A 20,952-nucleotide genomic window follows, 5' to 3' on the forward strand; every position below is an offset into this window, starting at 1 on the left:
TAATACTGATTTACACCACAGTTCTGTGATTCCAGTTTCTCCACTGGAAACTTCAGCTGTCTCAAGGTCACAGAGATGGGTGGATGCCTATTTCTATAACTATCTGTATTCGTATAGATTTGCCCTTTTTTCCCTATGATCCTGCCTTCTCTTCCTTTCTAAGCCATGCCTACCCCTATTACTACTACCGGATGTCCTTTATTTATTTATTTTCCCCCTCTCTAAGGTTCTAACTGGAACTACCAAGATGACTTTGCTACCAATTGAACGAAAAAGAGAAAGCAGGCAGAAATTACCATTTTAAAAAGGAGAGAGGGAGGTAATGGTGAACTCACTTTTGTTAGGCATTACAGTCCTAGATATCCCTATGCGGATATCCTTGGAAACACTTTATCTAGAGACTGGAATACAGTTTTAAAGATGTTAACACTACAGCTGAGAGAGTCAGTGATGCTTAAAGTCGTATTTCAAGGGGAATGGAGTACAGGAGAGTGTCTCTTTATTGTTCCATCTGTAATATACTCAAGACACAGGGCAGAGAATGAGGGGACCAGAGACCCAGAGATCTAAGAACCTCCAAGATTCTGTCTGAAGCAATAATCCTTCATTTTTGTGCTATTAGCATGAATATTCTGAAGACAGAAACCACCTATCAAAATTTCACAATAGTCCGATAGAAGTGAAAAGTCAATGATTAAAGAATGTGGGGTCTTTGGGCTCCTTTCAAATCATAGTGACTTGTCTTCTATTTACAGAGGTAAAAGGACACAAAGATGGTTAATATTTAAGCAGTCCTAGGGTTGCATCTTTCGACTAGAGGAGAACCACTTTGGCTGTTCTACTGTGAGCCATCCACCATGGCATCATCGTCTTCGGTGCTCATCTTGGGCTTGGCCTTTCTCTGCCATGTTGCTGTTGCAGGACGGAGTAAGTTATTTTTGCTTTTGAAAAAAAAATGTTTAACTCCTTACTCTATGTCAGGGCTCAGTAATGACAATAAATCCTCTTTAGGGTGGATGTGGAAGAGACTGAGTCAATACTTAACCTTTAATCTAGTCAGTTTCATATTCCTCCATAAGATATTTAGCTAGTTGAAGCCTCAGCTTGCCCATGATGTGCTCTCAAGGGCATTTCATAAGCATGATGGCATTAGAATAGAAATTGCATGTATCAGATATATGGTATAGAATTCGGTACCCATTGTTAGCTCTCTCTATGTATGTTGCCTCCAGGGTTGTTGCTGGGGCTCAGTGCCTGCTCTATGAACCCACTGCTCCTGAAGAACATTTTTTGCCCATTTTTTAGGATAGGACAGAGAGAAATTTATAGGGGAGGGGAAGATAGAGAGGGAGAGAGAAGGATAGACACCTGCAGACCTGTTTCACTGCTTGCAAAGCGACACTCCTGTAGGTGGGGAGTCCGGAGCTCGAACCAGGATCCTTGTGCAGGTCCTTGCACTTCATACTATGTGCACTTAACCTGGTGTGCCACTGCCTAGTCATACATATATGCTTTGCTTTTTGCCACCAGGGTTAATTGCTGGGGCTCTGTGTCAGCACTATGAATCCACCATTCCCGGTGGCCATTTCTTCCTTCTTTCTTTTCCCTTTATCTTTCTAATTTTTATTAAATAGGATAGAGAGAAATTGAGAGAGGGTGGGATGAAAGAGAGAGGCAGAGAAAGATAGACACCTGCAGACCTGCTTCACCACTTGTGAAGTGTTCCCGCTGCAGGAGGGGAGCTGGCATCTCAAACCCTGATCCTTGCACTTTGTGAAATGTGCGGTTAACTGGGTATGCCATTACCTGGTGCTCTGGCATTTATATATTTTAGCTGAGTTTTTTTTTTTTTTTTTAATGAGTAAGGGCCTCATTGAAGGGTGTTTTTCTTCTTTAAAATATTTTATTTTAATAAGAGACATACAGAGGAAGATACACATGCAGAGAGAACACAGCACTGCTCAGCTCTGGTTTATAGTGATTCTGAGGATTGAACCTGGGACCTCAAAGCCTTGGGCATGAAAGTCTTTCTTATTGAGTGTGTAAAAGACCAGAAAAGCTCTGAGGACATGTAGTACCAGGGAGTGAACCCAGGGCCCGATGTATGCATCCTGTCACTGATCCACCTCCCAGCCCCCTGTGAACGAACATATTTCTGTACTAATTATTGGTCTTCTTTTTCCAGCTTGTCCCAAGCCAGATGAATTACCGTTCGCTACAGTTGTGCCATTAAAAACAGTCTACGAGCCAGGGGAGCAGATAGTATACTCTTGCCAGCCGGGTTACACTTCCCGGGGAGGGATGAGACGGTTCACTTGTCCTCTCACTGGACACTGGCCCATTAACACTCTGAAGTGCATACGTAAGTCAGTGCCTTTCCCCACATTCTCTCCCTTCACATGCTTTGTGGACAGTTGGATGAATTAGCTAGCTTGCCGCACTCCTGATGCAGCGGCTGGCGTAGCTGGGTGATGGAGACTTGCCACCACCAACCAAGCAAAAAACTAGAGGGTCTGAGATTTCTCTGTGGAAGAGGAAATGAAGGAAAAGAAATGGGCTTTAGATTGGCAGAGCCCAGCAGAGTCTGGAGCTGGCAGAAAAGAGACCAGGTATGATTCAGGGAGAAGGATACACCTTGAAAGTCCAAAATCAAGTGGAGATGCTCTAACATGTCAAACACATGCAAAAATAAAACTCAGGAAGTCACTATACCCTTGGCTTCTGCCTCAGAGTAAAAAAGATTCAACAGTTACTGACATGAACATAAATGTCCTCTAATAAATGTCCTCTGGATTGTCATATGTTCTAAATTTGAATGCACTATAAAATGTTCTGTATTATGTCAGGGCTGTAATCTATAAAGCAAGGTGATTTCCCTACATATGTACACATATCTATTATATATATCACTGTTGTTTTATGATAAGCAGTTGCATTTTTTTATTATTTAGAACTTGGGTTTATGTATCATGCTGGTATTAACTTTTACAGTTGGACAGATTTATGGCAATTTAATTTAGAATTTAATGTAGGGCTGTATGGATCTGAGCTCTGGTGCCATTAATCGTATGGACATGAACTTTGTGGATATTATACTTTTCACAAACTGACTTCTTTCTTTTCCTTTCTTTCTTTCTTTCTTTCTTTCTTTCTTTCCTTCTTTCTTTCTTTCTTCTAAGTTTATCATTGGGGATCAGTGCCTGCACTACGAATCCACTGCTCCAGGAGGCCATTTCCCCATTTTGTTGCCTTTGTTGTTGTTATTGTTTCCATTGTTGTTGTTGGACAGGACAGAGAGAAACTAAGAGAGGAGGAGAGGACAGAGAGGGGGAGAGGAAGACAGACACCTGCAGACCTGCTTCACTGCCTCTGAGGCGACTTCCCCTTCGGGTGGGGAGCTGGGGGCTCGAACCAGGATCCCTACACTGGTCCTTGAGCTTTGCGCCATTTGCAATGAACCCACTGAGCTATCTCCTGGCCTCTATCAAGTGACTGATAATATGTATTTTAATTTAAAAAGACTAAACATAATAGAAACATTACTAGGAGATCATGAAGACATTTTTTTTTCTTCAAGTCAGTTACAACTCTGACACAACAATCACTTCATCTTTTCAAGCCGCTTTTCTTGTATATGTTTCTGCATCATTGTAGCCAGTAAGTACCATTTTGCTTGTTTGCTAATTTCCATGAGCACATCACACATGAAGACTGGGTCTGTATGGCTTTCGTTATTCATATTTTATTATAGCACAGCTGCTGACTCACCATGACTGATGGAAACAACCCTCTCATAGTGAACATTCTGCCCAAGTCTTTGTCTTTAGAGGTAACACTGAAATATGCATCTTTAGGCATATACCTTTCTGTTTGTTTTGTATTGATTTTCCTAGTTACCAGCAGTGTTATAAGATCAAAGGATAAAAATGAGCTCAGGAGGCTGGGCAGTAGTGCACCAGGTTCAGCGCACGTAGTACAAAGATTCAAGGACAGGCATAAGGATCCCTGTTTGAGCCCCTGGCTCCCCACCTGTGGAAATGGGGGTCACTTCACAAGCAGGTCTGTCTTTCTCTCCCCCCCTCTCTCTTCCCCCCACCTCTCAATTTCTCTCTGTCCTATCCAACAACAACAGCAATAACAACAATGGAAAAAATAACCTCCAGAAGCAGTGCATTTGTAGTGCAGGCATCAAGCCTCAGCGATAACCCTAGAGGAAAAAAAAAGTGAACTCATATATTTTTATTTTAATAGAAAATTCTATAAATGGAAATTAACCTTATTAATTAACCTTATTTAAATCACAGCTAGAGTGTGTCCTTTCGCTGGGCTCTTAGAAAATGGAGCTGTACGTTATACAACATTTGAATATCCCAACACTATCAGCTTCTCTTGCAACCCTGGGTAAGGATTTTCTAATGAAACACTTCTGTACCCTTAAATTGAACATTAAGCTGGGCTTATTCTTTATTGTTGTCTTTTGGGATATACCTACTAAATGCAGACCATTTTTTATTCCAGCTTTTAATATGGACTTTAATGATACTGGGAGGTGGGATGCAGAATGTCATATAAGTTAGTGAAATATACAATCACTATTAGATCTGGTTTTCCTGTTTCTGGCATATTTAATAGGTATGTGGAAATGATGAAAACTAGAAGTTTTCTCCTAGTCTTTATGAAATTTTAGCATGAAGATTAAAATACTTTAGAAATTAGATTTGGCTTTGGCTGCAAACCGAATTTCATCCACTGGTATGGAAGTCTCTAGAAGCGAATTCTAGAGAAAGTTGGGAGTGTGATCGTATAGAAAGTAAGGAATTTTCTTCATCCTCATGTAATACAAATTCCTGGGAAGAAAGCACTCATCAAGGTTGATCTGCCATTTGAGAATACGCACCACCAGTGGCATTTTAAATCACATGTTGGCTATACTTTGGGCTAAATTCTCACAGGAATCCTCGTTTAGAATTGGAAATTAAGAAATGTGAAACTGGGAGTCGGGCGGTAGTGCAGTGGGTTAAGCGCACGTGGCATGAAGCGCAAGAAATGTGAAACAGAAGTGTCATCCTGAGCTGGGGAGATAGCAAATGATTTTGCAAAAGACCTTTGTGCCCGAGAGCCCAAAGTCCCAGGTTCAATCTCCCTGCATCCCCATGCACCAGAGTTGAGCAATATGCTAATTAAAAAAGTCTAGGGAGTCGCGGTAGCACAGCGGGGTTAAGCGCACATGGCGCAAAGTGCAACAACTGGCATTAAGGATCCCAGTTCAAGCCCTTGTGGCTCCCCACCTGCAGGGGAGTCGCTTCACAGGTGGTGAAGCAGGCCTGCAGGTGTCTGTCTTTCTCTCCCCCTCTCTGTCTTCCCTTCCTCTCTCCATTTCTCTCTGTCCTATCCAACAACAAATGGCATCAGTAACAACAACAACAATAACTACAACAATAAAAAAACAACAAGGGCAATAAAAGGGAAAAATAAAAAAATTAAAAATTAAAAAAAAATGTCTAATTACAGATGAATGGCTAAGAAAGTTGTGGTACATACACAAAATGAAATACTATATAGCTATTAATAATGATGAGATCATCTCCTTTGCAATAAATACCTTGGACAGAATTTGAAAGCGTCTTGTTGACTGAGACAAGCCAGAAAGAGAAAGACTAATACCAAATGATCTCTCTTATAGGTAGAACTTGAGAATAAAAGACAGTGAGAGAAAACAACAATGAAACGCAGTCTAGGTGTTATGGATTGCAATAAGCAAAGGACTCTGGGAAAGAAGGGGTTCTGTTTTGTCTACTAGGCACCTATCAATGGAATATACACAAAAATCCACTGGAACTTTAGCACAGAGCTATGGAACATTAATTCTTTTGTGATTCCCTTGCAACACTAGACTGGAGAATGAGTCTAAGAGTTAAGCACCTCAGAACAGAGCGTTATATTATGGAAAGACCACAATAGTATTGAATTGGAAAAATTGTTCATTGCAGAGGAACTTGGACATGCTGTGATGATGCACTGTGTTTAATGCATTCAATGTTCCTTTGGTAGGTTTTATCTAAGTGGAACTGACTCTGCTAAGTGCACTGAGGATGGAAAATGGACCCCTCCCGTCCCTGTCTGTGCTCGTGAGTCTGGGGTTGTGTTAGTGGGGAGAGTGATCAGTTACTGGGAACTTCTGTAGTTTTAGCCCTGAATTTCATTCCCTCGGAATTTCTACCACTCCCAGCTCCATGACATGAGTAGGTCATCCTGATATATCAGACTCTGGAAGATGAAACAACCAGTTTGGAAGAACGAAAGGGAGGTGTTCTACTCCTCTGCATACTTTGTATCCTCCACTGACCGCAATTCTGCAGTTACCAACTCCAGTGCGCCCACAGTGTTTTGGCAGGGGCTTGCATCATAGGAGATGAGATTCCTTCAAAAGACACTGTTTTTTTTTCCCCAGGGCATGCTAGCTGAGCAGTGAGGACCAGTTCTGAAATGTATGTGTGTGTGTGTGTGTGTGTATGTGCGTGTGATGTTTTTGTATTTGCTAATGTGATTTAAGTACAATTAAAATATATTTATGTATTTATTATTGGATAGAGACAGAAATTGAGAGAGGAGGGGAAGATAGAGAGGGAGAGAGAGACACCTGCAGAGACCCTGCAAGTGGGGACCAGGGGCTTGAACCTGGGTCCCTGTGCTCTGTGATGTGAGTGCTTAACCAGGTGTGCCACCGCCTGACCCCATTTTTTTTTTACCAGAAGGCTCATATATTAAAATAATAGTAATTAAGGTTCTTCAACATTTTCATGAAGTCTGTGCTAGAAAAAAGCAAGTGGCAAAGTGAAGCACTTTCAGACCAGCATTAATTTAAGAAAAATTGAGCTACAAAACTATTTTTATTTTATAAGGATAGAAGAAGTAGTCATTTGCTCAGTGGCAATATTTATTGGGATGCCTATAAATTACCTCCCTTTTTAGGGCAGATTTGCATAAATGATATAAAGTGATTTTATCTTTAATTATAGGGGAAAGGCTACTTTAGCTTTAATCTAATCTAAGCTAAGTTAATCCAAATGAGTGCTTATAGTTTACTGTACATATGAATCACGTGGAAATTCTTTTAAAAAAAATTAAAAAAAATTTTATATGTATTTATTTTCCCTTCTGTTGCCCTTTTTTCCCCTCTCTTTTATTGTTGTTGTTATTGATGTCATCGTTGTTGGATAGGGCAGAGAAAAATGGAGAGAGGAGGGGAAGACAGAGAGGGGGAGAAAAAGACAGACACCTGCAGACCTGCTTCACCTCTTGTGAGGCGACTCCCCTCCAGTCCTCCAGGTGGGGAAGCTGGGGCTCGAACCAGGATCGTTACACTTGGTCCTTGCATTTTGTGCCACATGCGCTTAACCCGCTGTGCTACAGCCCAACTCCCAAGTTCTGCATTTTTAACACTCCTCCCCGTCAATGCCCAGTCTCTAGTTCACACTTTACACTTTGAGTAGCAGGATCTTAACAATGAATACAAAGAGAAATCACATTGTGAATTGCCCTCCTATTATGTTAGTACAACTTTCCTTGGTAGCACTGAAATTCACTTTAATCAGACCAAGATGCCAGCCCTTTCCATGTCTCTGTGCCATGTGGCTCGGCTGAGCTCATTCCTAGAGAGTGGGGAATGAGGAGGCACTCCATACCAGCAAACCTCAACTAGCAGTGGATGCGCCACCACAGGTCATCCCCCAAGCTGCTGCCACCAGCAGTCCTTGCCCAGGGATTAGAGTCAAGGAACAACTGGCTCAGTGGGAGGGACACACTCTAGGACTGAGGGGCACACTCTAGGATGGAGGGACACACTCTAGGACGGAGGGACACACTCTAGGATGGAGGGGCACACTCTAGGACGGAGGGACACACTCTAGGATGGAGGGACACACTCTAGGATGGAGGGACACACTCTAGGACGGAGGGACACACTCTAGGACGGAGGAGCACACTCTAGGACGGAGGGACACACTCTAGGACGGAGGGACACACTCTAGGACGGAGGGGCACACTCTAGGACAGAGGGACACACTCTAGGATGGAGGGACACACTCTAGGATGGAGGGACACACTCTAGGACGGAGGGGCACACTCTAGGGCGGAGGGGCACACTCTAGGACGGAGGGACACACTCTAGGACGGAGGGACACACTCTAGGACGGAAGGCCTTTGGTTGCCTGCCTGCTTCCTGTATGCTGGAGTCCAGATCTCCTGTCTCTTCAGATCTCTTAGTCTCTCTCAGCTAAAAAATTAATAATAGTAGTAATTTTTGTGGACCAGGCAGTGATACACCCGGTTAAGGCACATATTACCAAGCGCAAGGATCTGGGTTCAAGCTCATCTCCCCATCTGCAGGTATCTATCTTTCTCTCTTTCTCTATCTGCCCATCCTCTCTTAACTTCTCTCGGTCCTGTCTAATATATAAATAGGGCGGCGGGGAAGGGGGAAATGGCTGTCAGAAGTGGTGGATTCATAGTGCCAGCACTGAACCTTAGTGACTAATAAGTGGCAAATAAGTAAATAAATAAATAAAACAGAAAAAAAATAATAAAGGCCCTTCAGATACAATCCCCATCAATTTGGACTTTCAGAAGCCTCTTCCAAAAAAGCATTTGGATTAAAGACGTCATGAAAACCTAACCAGTGTCATATTGGGAGAGGCAATTTAGTCAACAGTTAAACTTCCTTCTCTATTTTAGTGCTTTGACTGGCTCATACATCTGCTTTTCAGAACAGATAGTCTTGACTGAAATGTATTGTTTCTTTTTTCTTACTCTTGATTTAATAAATTTTTACATTGTCTCACATTAACTTTTAGATTCTTTTCTGTCTGGAAAAATGTGTATTAAAAGATTTCAACTGTTTTCATAAAGCTGATGATTCTTTTTTATTATTATTGATTTAATGATTGACAAGACCATAGGGCAAAAGGGATACAATTCTACCAATTCCCACCCACCATGGTTCTGTACCCCATCCCCTCCATTGGAAGCTTTCCTATTCTTTATCCCTCTGAGAGTATGGACCCAGGATCATTATGGGGAGCAGAAGGTGGGAGGTCTGGCTTCTGGAATTATTTCTCCGCTGGACATAGGCGTTGGCAGGTGGATCCATACTCCCAGCCTGTTTCTGTCTTTCCCTTGTGGGGCAGGGCTCTGGGGAGGTGAGGGTTCCAGGACAAATTGGTGAGGTTGTCTGCCCAGGGAAGTCAGGCTGGTGTCATGGTAGCATCTGCAACTTGGTGGCTGAAAAGACATTAAGATCTAAAGCAGAACAAATTGTTTAATAAATAGGAACCTAAAGTGAGACTATAGCAGGTGAGATTTAGGGTCTCCACCTTGGAAAAGGCTAGTAGGTTTATTCTAGGTATATTGCAAAGGGCCCATGACTTTACTAATTTTTGCCTAAGCCCAATAGATGGCATGCTAAAGGTGGGCTAAAGGTATTATCTGGGGAGATGGTGTCAGATTTGGAAATAGGACTAGAAAGCTTGTCTGGCAGAGAATAGCTCCCCAATATGGGAAAAGCATCTAAATGTTGTTAACTGTACATCCCATCAATTCTGGGGCCCATATTAAAGCTGACAATTCTTTTATTTTCTAGCTGTAACTTGCCCTCCACCAACTATACCCAAGTTTGCGACACTCGGGACCTATAAGCCATCAGCCGGAAATAACTCCCTTTATCGTGACACTGCAGTCTTCCAATGCCTGCCCCAATATGCAATGTTTGGTAATGACACAATTACATGCACAGCACATGGAAATTGGACTGTATTACCAGAATGCAAGGGTAAGTGCAATGATAAGACTATATAATCATGCACAAGTCCAGTTTGGATGAAATTATAGAATATCCCAGTATCACAGAGTCTTCTGAATGACCTATTCAACAAATGTTTGTTGGCACCAGGTGGCTGGCAGTGTGCCAGACACTGCAGATGGCAGGTAAAAAAGATCACAGGAGAATAGTAGATGATGCAATGAACTGTACAGAGCTACCTGGGAGATATTGCCAGAGAAAGGTGCTGGTGGGAGGGTCTAGAACAGCTGAAGAGAATGCCTTATGGGGCATAGCAGGGGGAGAGGCAGGGAGACAGACAGGATAGGGTGTGTGCATGGACTTTTGAATATGAGCTTGTTGTGGAAATCATCCCCACACACCAGATGAGAGCCAGGTGTGGTGAAGAGAGAGGAGTTTAATACACTGGTGGGAGAGATCTGGATCTCTCCAGGAAATTCTCTGCCCCGGACAAAGCAACAGCTCTGTTTATATAGAGTTTTACATCTTGGTTAGAGAGAGAATGCAGACATTGGCACACTGCAGGCACGTGATCTTGGGCCCTGGTGCTAGTTGGATATGGGGGTCTTATCTCTTCCTGTGAGGCTGGATTCTTCCCAAGCTGTCCTGCTTAGGAATGTGGAGGGAGGAGGTAAGGAAGCCGCAGTCACTGATGGCTGTGAGGCCCATCTGACACAGAGGAAATACAGACTTGGCCTATATAGATTAAAATCAGGAGAGTGTGCACTCTGTATTCATCTATTTTTCCATTTCAATGTGAGGCCGGTTGAGAGGAGCCTGATAATAAATAAAATGCAGCATCCTAGGAGGTGAAGGTGGAACCTGGGTGAGCTTCTGTAACTGTTACCTGGTTCTAACAATCACAAGTGTACCTGACTTAAGAGACTGGTGAAAATGAACCCTTTTTTAATTGAGCCGTGATATATATGTTGGTCATTATGCCAGGTCTGCTGCATTGCTTGATGCTGTGGTCTATTTACATAATCAATGTTTTGCCTGAGACCCACCCTGCCTGAAGGGCATTGGTTGAATCCCCACTGGTTAGATGGAATTCACGCTTTTTTCCTTCTCTCCACCCACTCCCCTACCCACTTCCTTTTCCGGCCAGCCACTTCCACCTTGGAAAATATAAAGGCAGATTCTTTTCTGATCAAAAAACACATTGGATTGCGTTCCTGCTCAGCCATGAGTTCCTGGTCGTCTCTCTCCTGCCTGCTAAGCTAGCCTGGCATATATATATGAATATACAAAGGACACTTCGTTACTGAATGGAAGAATGTGAACATGATGTAAATTTTGTTTAATTGCATCATTTTAATTGCTTAAATTACTGCTAATTATTCAAAATATGTCAAATTACTTGAGAACAGTCTAATACTGGCCTTATGCTTAGGACATTAGTTCTGGAGTATTTATGGATTCTAATATGTACAACTTTTTAATATATATATATATGTTTGCAATTTAGAAAATGTCTATGAAATCTATACTGTGCAAAGATAACTTTTTTAGTAGCTACAACAGATAACTGCTGAATGATTCAAAACCTGAGTGTTTTTCAGTTCAGGGGTGCTATCAAGGGCCATAAATCCTTGCACCTCTGGGGGATTTAGCTCTGGGTAAGTGTTGGCCTCCTGCAGCTGGTATGATACTTGTTGAATTCACCCAAATGAATAGTATGTTTTTTTCCTTTGTCTCAGCCTTTCTCCTGAGTGCATTGGCTGTCAATGTGTTGGGATAATTTCCCTCTCCATGAAGAGATATTCCTTTTCTCCTGAGCACTGAAAAAAAGTTGTACATATTAGAATCCATAAATATTCCAGAACTAATGTCCTAAGCATAAGGCCAGTATTAGACTGTTCTCAAGTAATTTGACATATTTTGAATAATTAGCAATAATTTAAGCAATTAAAATGATGCAATTAACAAAATTTACATCATGTTCACATTCTTCCATTCAGTACCAAAGTGTCCTTTGTATATGCCCTTTTTTTTTTTTCCCCATGGAGTCTAATCAAGAATCACACATTCTATTTAATGGTAATGTCTCTTTCACCTCTTTGAATGAAAAATTAAAAGGAGGGAGCCCGCCTGTGGTGCAACTGGTTGAGCACACACATTACAGTGCATAAGGACCTGGGTTCAAGCTCCTGGTCGCTACCTGCAGGCAGAAAGCTTCACAAGTGGTGAAGCAGGGCTGCAAGGTCTCTCTCTCTCTTTATCTCTTTTCTTCTCTCTCTCTCTCTCTCTCTCTCTCTTTCCTCCAGTACTATCACTGGGGCTCAGTGCTGGAACTACAAATCCACTATTCCTGGTGGCCATTTTTTTTCATTTTTAAATAGGATAGAGCAGAGAGAAAAAGGAGGGAGCCTGACATCTAACATGCATGTGGACCCAGGTTATTGTCTGGGGAGATGGTGTCATAGTTGAAAAAAGGACTAGAAAGCTGGATCAGGGAAGAGAGTAGCTCCTAAATATGGGGAAAGTATATAAGTATTGTAAGCTATAAACTCCATCGATTTGATCTGGGGCCCATAATCAGCACAGGAGCCTGTGTAACCTCTGCATCCCTGTAGATCTGAGTTCACATTCTGTGGTCACGGCTAGGGACATTCCAGGTTACAGTAATTTCAAGACCTATCTTCCTCTGGTAGTAGGTAGAGTATGTTGTCCAACTTCCCTTTGGAGAATGGAACATTCCCTACCATTATTGATCCACATTGAAGGCAAGATCCTATAGGGGCCCACAAAAGGGTCCATTATGTTGTTCCTGATGGAGATGATCAGTGACAGTGGTGAGAGGGATCTGTTAGAGGTCTAGGCCCATCATGTCTGTGTGGAAATTACAGTTCTCCCTGACCAGGGCCCCAGGTGACAGGGTGGCCTGGTGGTGACTAAGGAGTCATCATTAAAGTGTGCTGGTCTCTTGCCCTTATTCAACTTTTGTAGTCCTTACTTTGGCTGACAGGGTTAGCTTTGGAGTGATTGAGGGACGTGCAGTAGGAGGTAGGTGAGGAGGGTGTCTAGGTCTAAGTAGAGACTTTCATTAGATACTTTATGGTGTCTTTTTAGGTCTTTCTGCTTGCTTGCTGCATGTATTGACTCACTGCAAACTATTGTGCACTTCTGCTTTAAGGTCTGTGTCTCCCCCTAACATCATGTACATATCTCATGGGCCCTGGTCTATATCTAGGTTTTGAGGTTTTGTTAACAAGTGCACCACCCAAAATGGAATTGAGGAGTCCTATGAGCTAGGAAAGGTCTCACCTGCGTAGTGAAGCTAGAGGGTTGACATTCCATGCCTGACATCTCTGGATACAGTCCGAAGTGAAACATGCCGAGGTGGTACTGGCTGCATTGGTTAGGCTGGGATCTGCAGATGCAGTGTCAGTTGGTATGAATTGAGAGAAGCATGCATGAAGGTGAGCCCCACCCTAGAGGTTCCAGGCCTGGGAGAAACATGGGCTCTTTATAAAGAAAGGGGAAGAATCCTTCTGTCTTAGGGCTTAAGAAGGCATTAGATAGTTATTGCTATCACCAAGTTATTTGGCAATTGTGTTAACTTTGAAAATCCCATTGTTAGAATTTGCTGTATCATACAAGACCTCACCATAATTTATGTCCTTTAATTTTATTTACATATATCTGTATCTTGAAAAGGAACACCACCAGTTGCTTCTGTCCTCCCTGGTCTAAGCTTTTAGGAGATTTAATATTTCAAAGAACAAGTCATTATTAGAAATGTATTAACAATCTGAGCCCACTGGTAAAATTCAGTCTGATTGCCAATTTGAAGTCTTTAAGTTCTTAGATTGAAGGAACATCTATACTTAGAGATATGGCCTGTGCATCAAAAAGTTTGAAACATTCTATCTATTTCCCCCTCTTATATTAATTAAATAGTTATTTATGATACTGTAAGTTAATAGGAGTGTATATCAACACCATTGCCACCACCAAAGGTCTGTGTTCCTCCTCTGTTCCATCCCCCAGTGAGGCTGAACATCTACCTTCACCCTCCACCCAGAGATTTTTACTTTGGTGCCCTGCTCCAAACTCAGATTCTGCTTTGAGTTTCCCTTTCTGTTCTTCTTTCTCAACTTCTGTTGATGAGTGGGACCATCGTATACTCATCTTTATCCTTCTGACTTAGCTCACTTAACATAATTCCTTCTAGCTTCATCCAAGATGGGTCAGAAAGGTGGGTTCATTGTTCTTAATAGCTGCATAGTATTCCATCATGTATATATACCACAGCTTTCTCAGCTACTCATCTGTTGTTGGGCACCTGGTTTGCTTCCAGGCTTTAGCTATTACAAATTGTGCTGCTGTGAACATAGGTGTATACATATTTTTTTGGTTGGGTGTTATGGAGTCCTCAGGACCCCTAGGACAGAAATTACTGGGTCATATGGGAAGTCTATTTCTAGCCTTGTGAGGGTTTTCTAGACAGAACGCAGGGAATTTCTTTGGAACTAGAATAAACCTCAAATAGCAGAGCTATTCCCAAGAAAAAAGAAAAAAATAAAAATTACCATAAAAGTTTGGGGTGAAAGATGAGAAAGAGGAGGGCATAAGTCAAGACAGTGGTTACAGACGGCTGAATTTCAGGGACACACACCTGAAATATTCATCATGCCATAATGCAGTGATACTTCAATAATAATAAAAAAAGATCTCATAAAAACTGGCGAGACTTATATAAGGGTTCAGTCCTAACTGATAACATTGTAGCTATGTCAGTTTTCTGGGTTGGTAATGTACAGTGGCATACATTGAAAGGGAAGGGGGAGTTAGAGAGGGATAGAGACAGAGAGATACCTGCAGACCTGCTTCACCACGTGTGAAGCATCCCCCCCTGCAGGTGGAGAGCCGGGGGCTTGAACCGGGATCCTTACATGAGTCCTTGTGCCTTGTACTATGTGCGCTTAACCCAGTGTACTACAGCCTAGCCCTCAGATGGTTTGTTCTTTCATTGCCTCATTAACCTGCTTTCCAAGTGCTCTACACACTTGGCCTTTGTTTGTTCTTGTAACAGGTTAAACAGTAATATGAGTGTGGGGCTCTTAAGAAGGTCCAAAAAAACAGCATTATTTTTATTTCATGCCATCTTCTTTTAAAGTCTGAAGAGAGTCAGAATTAGATTTAGTATTTAAAGTACAACTAGTGGTGTGCTGGCATTCATGGAGGGCGTCTTTGTGCTTTTCTGGTTTGTTTATTGAAAGTTGGGCTTTTAAAAATTCTTTCAAGCTCACCATCTTAGACGTCATGCAAATGAATTTGCAGTAAGTTATAATTATGGAAAAAACTAAAGATCGTGATAGAGTATTGTTAGTTTATGTTCAAACTCTCATCGTCATTATTATTCCAAAGCACTTCTCAGCTCTGTTTATGGTGGTGTCAGAAACTGAGCCTGAAACCTCTTTACCTCAGGCATGAAAGTACGTTGTACAAACCTCTATGAGATTCCCCTGGCCTGTGTTATCAGTCTTTAATATTCAGGATCTGGTGATTATGATACAACAGGAATAGAATGCAGCACCAAATTACCTAGAGATCACATTTCAGTCAAAGGAACATCCAATCTCAAGAGTGCTAGAGACTAGAATGAAACTATTTTGATTCTCCATGCCAACATTATGGTTTCTACTAATATGTTGTGTTGAATAATGTGTTTTTTTTTTTTTTTAGAAGTAAAATGCCCATTCCCATCAAGACCAGATAATGGATTTGTGAACTACCCTGCAAAACAAGTACTAAGTTACAAGGATAAAGCCACCTATGGATGCCATGACACATATGTCTTGGATGGGCCCGAGGTAGTAGAATGTAACAAGTTTGGAAACTGGTCTGCACAGCCAAGTTGTAAAGGTATGATATATGTGTAAGATCTTCAGTGCCATTTGCCATTTTCGTGTTCCGGTAATTCTCCACTTGCTACTCAAGACTTGCTTTACAATGATTGGTGTGTGAAAAACTTAGAAAGTGTACTTGAGATTAAACCATGGAGAGAGAGTCTTTGTAAGCATTGATATCTGATGGGAAATTTGTGGAATTCTCATAATTTCTTTGAGGTCTTTGTCTATGAGCATAGTTTTCTGTTTTGCTCTGATCAAGACTTTTCTTCTTGGTTGTCTCCAAAACTAACATTTGGGTTAATTCAAGGAAGTGGAGGCTAAGTATAAAAGATTAACAGCCAATCTCAGCACAAACAAGATAAGATGAACCACAATGGGTCTTCCTGAAGGACAGAGCTGGAAGTCAGAAATTATTGCTACTCTTTCCATATTTTCATGACTTCCTGCGTCTCTCATCTCCATGTTTCTCTATTTGCATTTTTTAAGCTTCACTGGGGTGGGGGGGGGAGGCGGCATGGTGGTGCCCCTGGTTGGGATCCTTACACAGGTCCTTGTGCTTTGTGCCATGTGCGCTTAACCTGCTGGCAACCGCCCAACTCCTGCATCTGATCTTCTTATGTGCCTGCTGCAGAGAAGAAATAGTCATTGTCGGAGAGTCAGTGGGGCGGCAGTGCAGTGGGTTAAGTGCACGTGGCGTGAGGTGGAAGGACCCACCTAAGGATCCCGGTTCGAGCCCCCAGCTCCCCACCTGCAGGGGAGTCGCTTCACAGGTGGTGAAGCAGGTCTGCAGGTGTCTTTCTCTCTCTCTCTCTCTGTCTTCCCCTCTTCTCTCCATTTCTTTCTGTCCTATCCAACAACAACGACATCAATAACAACAACAATAATAACTACAACAATAAAACAACAGGGGCAACAAAAGGGAATAAATAAATAAATAAAACATTTTTAAAAAGATTAAAAAAAAAGAAATAGTCATTGTAAAGCCCTGAGAAATGTTGTCAGCATTGATGCTGATCTTACTTGGTCCCTAGACTCTTCTTATGCTAACAACAGTTTGCTTCTGCTGTACTTATCTTCCAGTTCAGATGCCACACTCCTTTAGAAAGATTAACTGGGGGCCGGGCAGTAGCGCACCACGTTAAGCACACATAATGCGAAGACCCACACAAGGATTTCAGTTCGAGTCCCCAGCTCCCCACCTGCAGGGGGTGGGGGTGGCTTCACGAATGGTGAAGCAGGTCTGCAGGTGTCTGTCTTTCTCTCTCCCCTCTGTCTTCCCGTCCTCTCCCCATTTCTCTCTGTGTCCTACCCAACAAAAACAACAGCAACAGCAATGGAAAAGAGATGACCTGGCTGCCAAGAGCAGTGTATTTGTAGTGCAGGCACCGAGCTTCAGCGATAACCCTAGAAGAAAGAAAGAGAGAGAGAGAGAGAGAGAGAGAGAGAGAGAGAGAGAGAAAGAAAGAGGGGAAAGAAAGAGGAGGAAAGAAAGATTGATTAGCTGAACTCATGAAACTCTAAATATTTTTTTTCAGCATCTTGCAAACTGTCTGTTAAGAAAGCTACTGTGATGTATCAAGGAGAGAAAGTCAAACTCCAAGACAAATTTAAGAATGGGATGCTTCATGGTGAAAAAGTGTCTTTCTTCTGCAAAAACAAGGAAAAAAAGTGCAGCTACACTGAAGATGCGGAGTGCATCGATGGCACCATTGAGATCCCCAAATGCTTTAAGGGTGAGTAACCCTGGAGCGCCTCTCTAACCAGAACTTGTGTGATTGACCGGAGGAGTCATGTGCACGTGGTCACTGGAATCTTAAGAGAAAGGAAGTAGGAGTAAATAGCACAACGGAGCACTGAGCTGTGCTCAAGTTTCTTCTCTTGTGTGAACATTTTTCTTTCTGATTCTTTTCTTAAAATATAGGCTTGTATTTTTAGTCCATAAATGTTGAAGTAAATTATGCCATCTTATATTATTTCAATTAATGTTGAGTAATCATAATAATGACATTGAATGAAACAGTGGTTTTTTTTTTTTTTTACTCTCTATTTTCCACATTATAAAGAATTCACCTCAAGGGGTCCAGAAGGTGGTGCACTAAGTTAAGCGCACATGATGCTAAGCGCAAGGACCGGCACAAGGACCCGGGCTCGAGCCCCCAGCTCCCCACCTGCAGGGGGAAAGCTTCACAAGTGGTGAAGCAGGTCTGCAGGTGTCTCTCTGTCTCTCTCCCTCTCTATATCCCCCTCTTCTCTCCATTTCTCTCTGTCCTATCCAATGAAAAGGGGGAAAAATGGCCTTCAGGAGTGGTAGATTTGTAGTGCCAGTGTTGAGACCTAGTGATAACTCTGGTGGCTAAATAAATAAAAAACTCACCTCATGGGGGCCGGGCAGTAGTGCAGCGGGTCAAGAGTATATGGTGTGAAGTGCAAGGACTGGCTTAAGGATCCTAGTTTGAACCCCAGCTCCTCACCAAGCAGGGGATCGCTTCACAAGTGGTGAAGCAGGTCGGCAGGTGTCTCTCTGTCTCTCTCCCTCTCTATATCCCCCTCTTCTCTCCATTTCTCTCTGTCCTATCCAATGAAAAGGGGGAAAAATGGCCTTCAGGAGTGGTAGATTTGTAGTGCCAGTGTTGAGACCTAGTGATAACTCTGGTGGCTAAATAAATAAAAAACTCACCTCATGGGGGCCGGGCAGTAGTGCAGCGGGTCAAGAGTATATGGTGTGAAGTGCAAGGACTGGCTTAAGGATCCTAGTTTGAACCCCAGCTCCTCACCAAGCAGGGGATCGCTTCACAAGTGGTGAAGCAGGTCTGCAGGTGTCTGTCTGTCTTCCCCTCCTGTCTCGATTTCTCACATGGCCTCCAGAAGCAGTGGATTTATGGTGCAGATAACCCCTGAGGCAAAAAAAAAAAAAGAACTCAGGGCAGTGGAAATGGGATATATCTCTTATAAATTTTTTCCTTCAGCAATTCCTAGAAATTGATAAGTTCCCATCAGAGCAAAATATTCTTTTCATTTCATTTCTTTCTTCCTTTCGTTCTTTCTTTCTTAGTTTTTTTTTTAAGTTGGGGACAGAGAGGTGGAGAGGCATATAGAGAGAGTGAAATAGGCCATAGCACTGAAACTTCCTTCAGTACAACGATGTCCGGCCTTGAACCCGGGTCAGGTACATGACAATGGAACCGCACTGTCTGTGTGAATTATCTTGCCAGTCCCAGAGCAATAGATTCATTAAGACAAAACATTTCGAGGATGATAGGTTTGTGTGAGATAAAGATGTGTATAATAAATATCCAACACTTTGAGCTGTCAACCTTCTGAAGCATCAGGCTTAGGGTTGAAATGCTATATTGCTATAGAAATGCTATATTGCTATAGAACAAGATGCCCCTGTCTGAAACTGTGATTACTCCGGGGTATATGGAAGGCTCCAAGAATGTAACCCACTCTAAATTGCCAGGGTGGGAGAGGGCAGAGATGGAAGCGGCTGTAGGGAAGGGGAGAGTGGCTAAGAATCAGTAAGGTGGCAAGAAAGAATAAGAATGTTTACTAATGGGGGTGGTTGCCCCTGGTTGAGCACATGCATTACAATGTGCAAGGACGCTGGTTCAATACCCTCGTCCCCACCCAGGGTGGGGAAGCTGAAATGCTGTTGCTCTCTCCCTCTTTATTTTAATCAAAAATGAATAATCTTCTGTATTCATGTTTAGTTTTATAGTCTTAAGTTTACATCTATCTTTAAAATTTTTATTAATGACTTAACAGTGGTTTTCAAGACTATAAGATAACAGGTGTACAGTTTCAGTTTCCACCACTAGAGTTTATGTCGCATCTCCTCCATTGGAATCTTCTCTATTCTTTATCCTTCTGGGAGTATGGACCAAAATTCTTTATGAGGTGTAGAAAGTAGAAATTTGGCTTCTGGGAGTCTGGCGGTGGCGCAGCGGGTTAAGCACATGTCGCGCAAAGTGCAAGGACCGGTGTAAGGATCCCGGTTCGAGCCCCTGGCTCCCCACCTGCAGGGCGTAACTTCACACGCGGTGAAGCAGTTCTACAGGTGTCTGTCTTTCTCTCCCCCTCTCTGTCTTCCATTCCTGTCTCCATTTCTCTCTGTCTTATCCAACAACAACGACATCAATAACCCCAACAGTGTTAAACAACAAGGTCAACAAAAGGGAAAATAAATAAGTAAATACTAAAAATAAAAGAAATTTGGCTTCTGTTTCTCCCTCTTTATATGCCCCTTCCATCTCAATTTCTCTCTGTCTCTCCCCAAAAATTAATAAATAAGTACATGATTTAAAAAGAATTTATTGGCAAATAATGCTCATATCATAAGTTTGACTATTATTGACAGAATTAACTTGTATGCCATGGAGTAAGTGCTCAGCTAAAGACAACCAGCATTATAGTATGGATTGTTAGAAATGCTCTGAACATTTATTTTGCAAAATATAGCAGACTCCTGGTGAAATGTTAAATGATAATGTTGAAAAATCAAAATAAACCTAGTTGAAATCAGTAGGAGCAGATAAAGAAGAAATACTTGGCAACACAAAGCAAGAGTTTTGCTGATGTTTTTCATCTGACTGTCTTCCCTCCTCAGCTTCAGACAGATACAACACTATTAATACATTAAAGTAGAAGAGATTCACAGTTTTTCTTTTAATTTTTACTCTTGGTGTTACATGCCTTTTTCTTTAAACGAGGTCTTTACTATCACCCTCATAAATTCTCATGTCATTCATCTTCATAGAAAGTGGATTTATTCATAAAATTAAATTTATTCTGTGTCTAAAAACCTATTTGATTTGACTTGGCTAGTTAACAAATGTAAGAAACAATGTTTCTCTTAGAATGTTTATCCTTTTATTCCCCAACAGAACACAGTTCTTTGGCTTTCTGGAAAACGGATGCATCAGATGTGAAGCCGTGTGAAACTGATGTCCAGACTCAAAGTTAAATGTCAGACTTCTGTGTTTGTCTGAGATAACTAATGGAAGTGAAGAATAAAGCTACTGAATATGTTACCTTGGTCATTGTTGCAGTTTTATTCCTGATGACAACTCATCTTTAAAACACATTATCTGGTTAAGAAATCTAAGTGTTGGGGACTGGGTGGTGGCTCACCTGGTTGAGTGCACATGATACCAGGTTCAGGGACCAGGACTCAAAGCCCTGTTCCCCACCTGCATGGAGGAAGCTTCACAAGTGGTGAAGCAGGTCTGCAGGTGTGTGTCTCTCTCTCCCTCTGTATTT

General features: G+C 42.1%; 1 protein-coding gene across 1 annotated transcript; it reads left to right on the top strand.

Annotated features, from left to right (window-relative positions):
- The first annotated feature begins 819 nt into the window (after positions 1-819).
- Positions 820-20,723, top strand: APOH (apolipoprotein H). The gene is made up of 8 exons (XM_007524932.3): positions 820-927; positions 2,186-2,362; positions 4,305-4,401; positions 6,052-6,128; positions 9,638-9,826; positions 15,527-15,706; positions 17,229-17,426; positions 20,577-20,723. Exons 1-8 carry the CDS (start codon positions 858-860, stop codon positions 20,654-20,656), a joined length of 1,068 nt encoding a protein of 355 aa, XP_007524994.1. The 5' UTR covers positions 820-857; the 3' UTR covers positions 20,657-20,723.
- Positions 20,724-20,952: the final 229 nt, after the last annotated feature.

This window comes from Erinaceus europaeus, chromosome 12 (genome assembly GCF_950295315.1).
Source record: "Erinaceus europaeus chromosome 12, mEriEur2.1, whole genome shotgun sequence".
In the NCBI taxonomy this organism is placed as follows: Eukaryota; Metazoa; Chordata; class Mammalia; order Eulipotyphla; family Erinaceidae; genus Erinaceus; species Erinaceus europaeus.

Coding starts and splice junctions, on each gene's coding strand:
- APOH (XM_007524932.3), top strand. CDS start 858: ATGGCATCATCGTCTTCGGTGCTCATCTTGGGCTTGGCCTTTCTCTGC. Junction 2,363..4,304: donor TAACACTCTGAAGTGCATAC/GTAAGTCAGTGC, acceptor TTTAAATCACAG/CTAGAGTGTGTCCTTTCGCT. Junction 9,827..15,526: donor TGTATTACCAGAATGCAAGG/GTAAGTGCAATG, acceptor TTTTTTTTTTAG/AAGTAAAATGCCCATTCCCA.